General features: G+C 38.9%; 1 protein-coding gene across 1 annotated transcript; it reads left to right on the forward strand.

The window, feature by feature from the left end:
- Nucleotides 1-188: 188 nt before the first annotated feature.
- LOC121940434 (C2 domain-containing protein 5-like) lies at nucleotides 189-864 on the forward strand (the record flags this gene model as incomplete). Its single annotated transcript, XM_042483211.1, has 2 exons — nucleotides 189-375; nucleotides 462-864. Coding segments are annotated over 2 exons (388 nt in total), but the record flags the coding sequence as incomplete, so codon positions are not given.
- Nucleotides 865-935: the final 71 nt, after the last annotated feature.

A 935-nucleotide genomic window follows, 5' to 3' on the forward strand; every position in this document is an offset into this window, starting at 1 on the left:
TCTTTCATTCCAGTGCTTGACTTCACATAGAGATGATCGTATAGAAATTCATTAATAAAATCACAAATTATTAAGTTTAATAGCAACACTGTTATTAAAAAAAACCCAGTAACAGGCTACGCAAAATGGAGCCTTGCATGCAAGACATTTATTAAAGTGTATTAATGCCACTGTTAATTGTCTTCCAGACTGTGTCGTTTTAAAAAAAAGGCCCAGGGTGAAGTGAACGCGACAGCCATCTCCAACCTGCTGCCTTTCATGGAGTACGAGCTACACACGCAGCTGATGAACAAGCTGAAGCTGCGGAGCATGAACGCTCTGTTTGGCTTACACATACAGATCAGTGTCGGAGAAAACATGCTCCTGGGTTTGGCTGTAGGTCAACATTTCAGGTTATCAGCTTAATCAGCAATAAAAGTGTTTGCTGCAACACTGTCCTTAAAATTTACATGTTTGTTCAGTCTGCTACAGGCGTGTACCTGACAGCCCTGCCAGCACCAGGTGGCATCCAGATAGCGGGGAAGACTCCTGGTGACCTGAGCAATGAGCACCACATCCTCACCATCCAGAAAAGGATCAATGACACGATAGCCAGGAACAAAGAGCTCTATCAAATAAACCCTCCGGTGAGACACACAATGGATGCATGGACAGGAAATTAATGTATGGAAGATGAGATTTGTGATTAAGTCTGCAAATTATCCCTTAATATTCCAGATTTTCGCTGCTAAATTTATACAATGTTTATTTCAACACGACAGTAGCCAGCATGTCATGTGGGTTTTAGCCCGAAATATAAATACTGTAAACAGAAAAACAAAAAAATATTTAAAAAAGATGTTTAGATGTGCTGGAAACTTTGCATTTACCCAGAAAAAAATGTGGATCTTTTTTCAATATTTTTCAAATATTTTTAATTTCCCAGTATTTTTTTT

Source organism: Plectropomus leopardus, unplaced genomic scaffold (assembly GCF_008729295.1).
Source record: "Plectropomus leopardus isolate mb unplaced genomic scaffold, YSFRI_Pleo_2.0 unplaced_scaffold86877, whole genome shotgun sequence".
Taxonomy (NCBI): Eukaryota; Metazoa; Chordata; class Actinopteri; order Perciformes; family Serranidae; genus Plectropomus; species Plectropomus leopardus.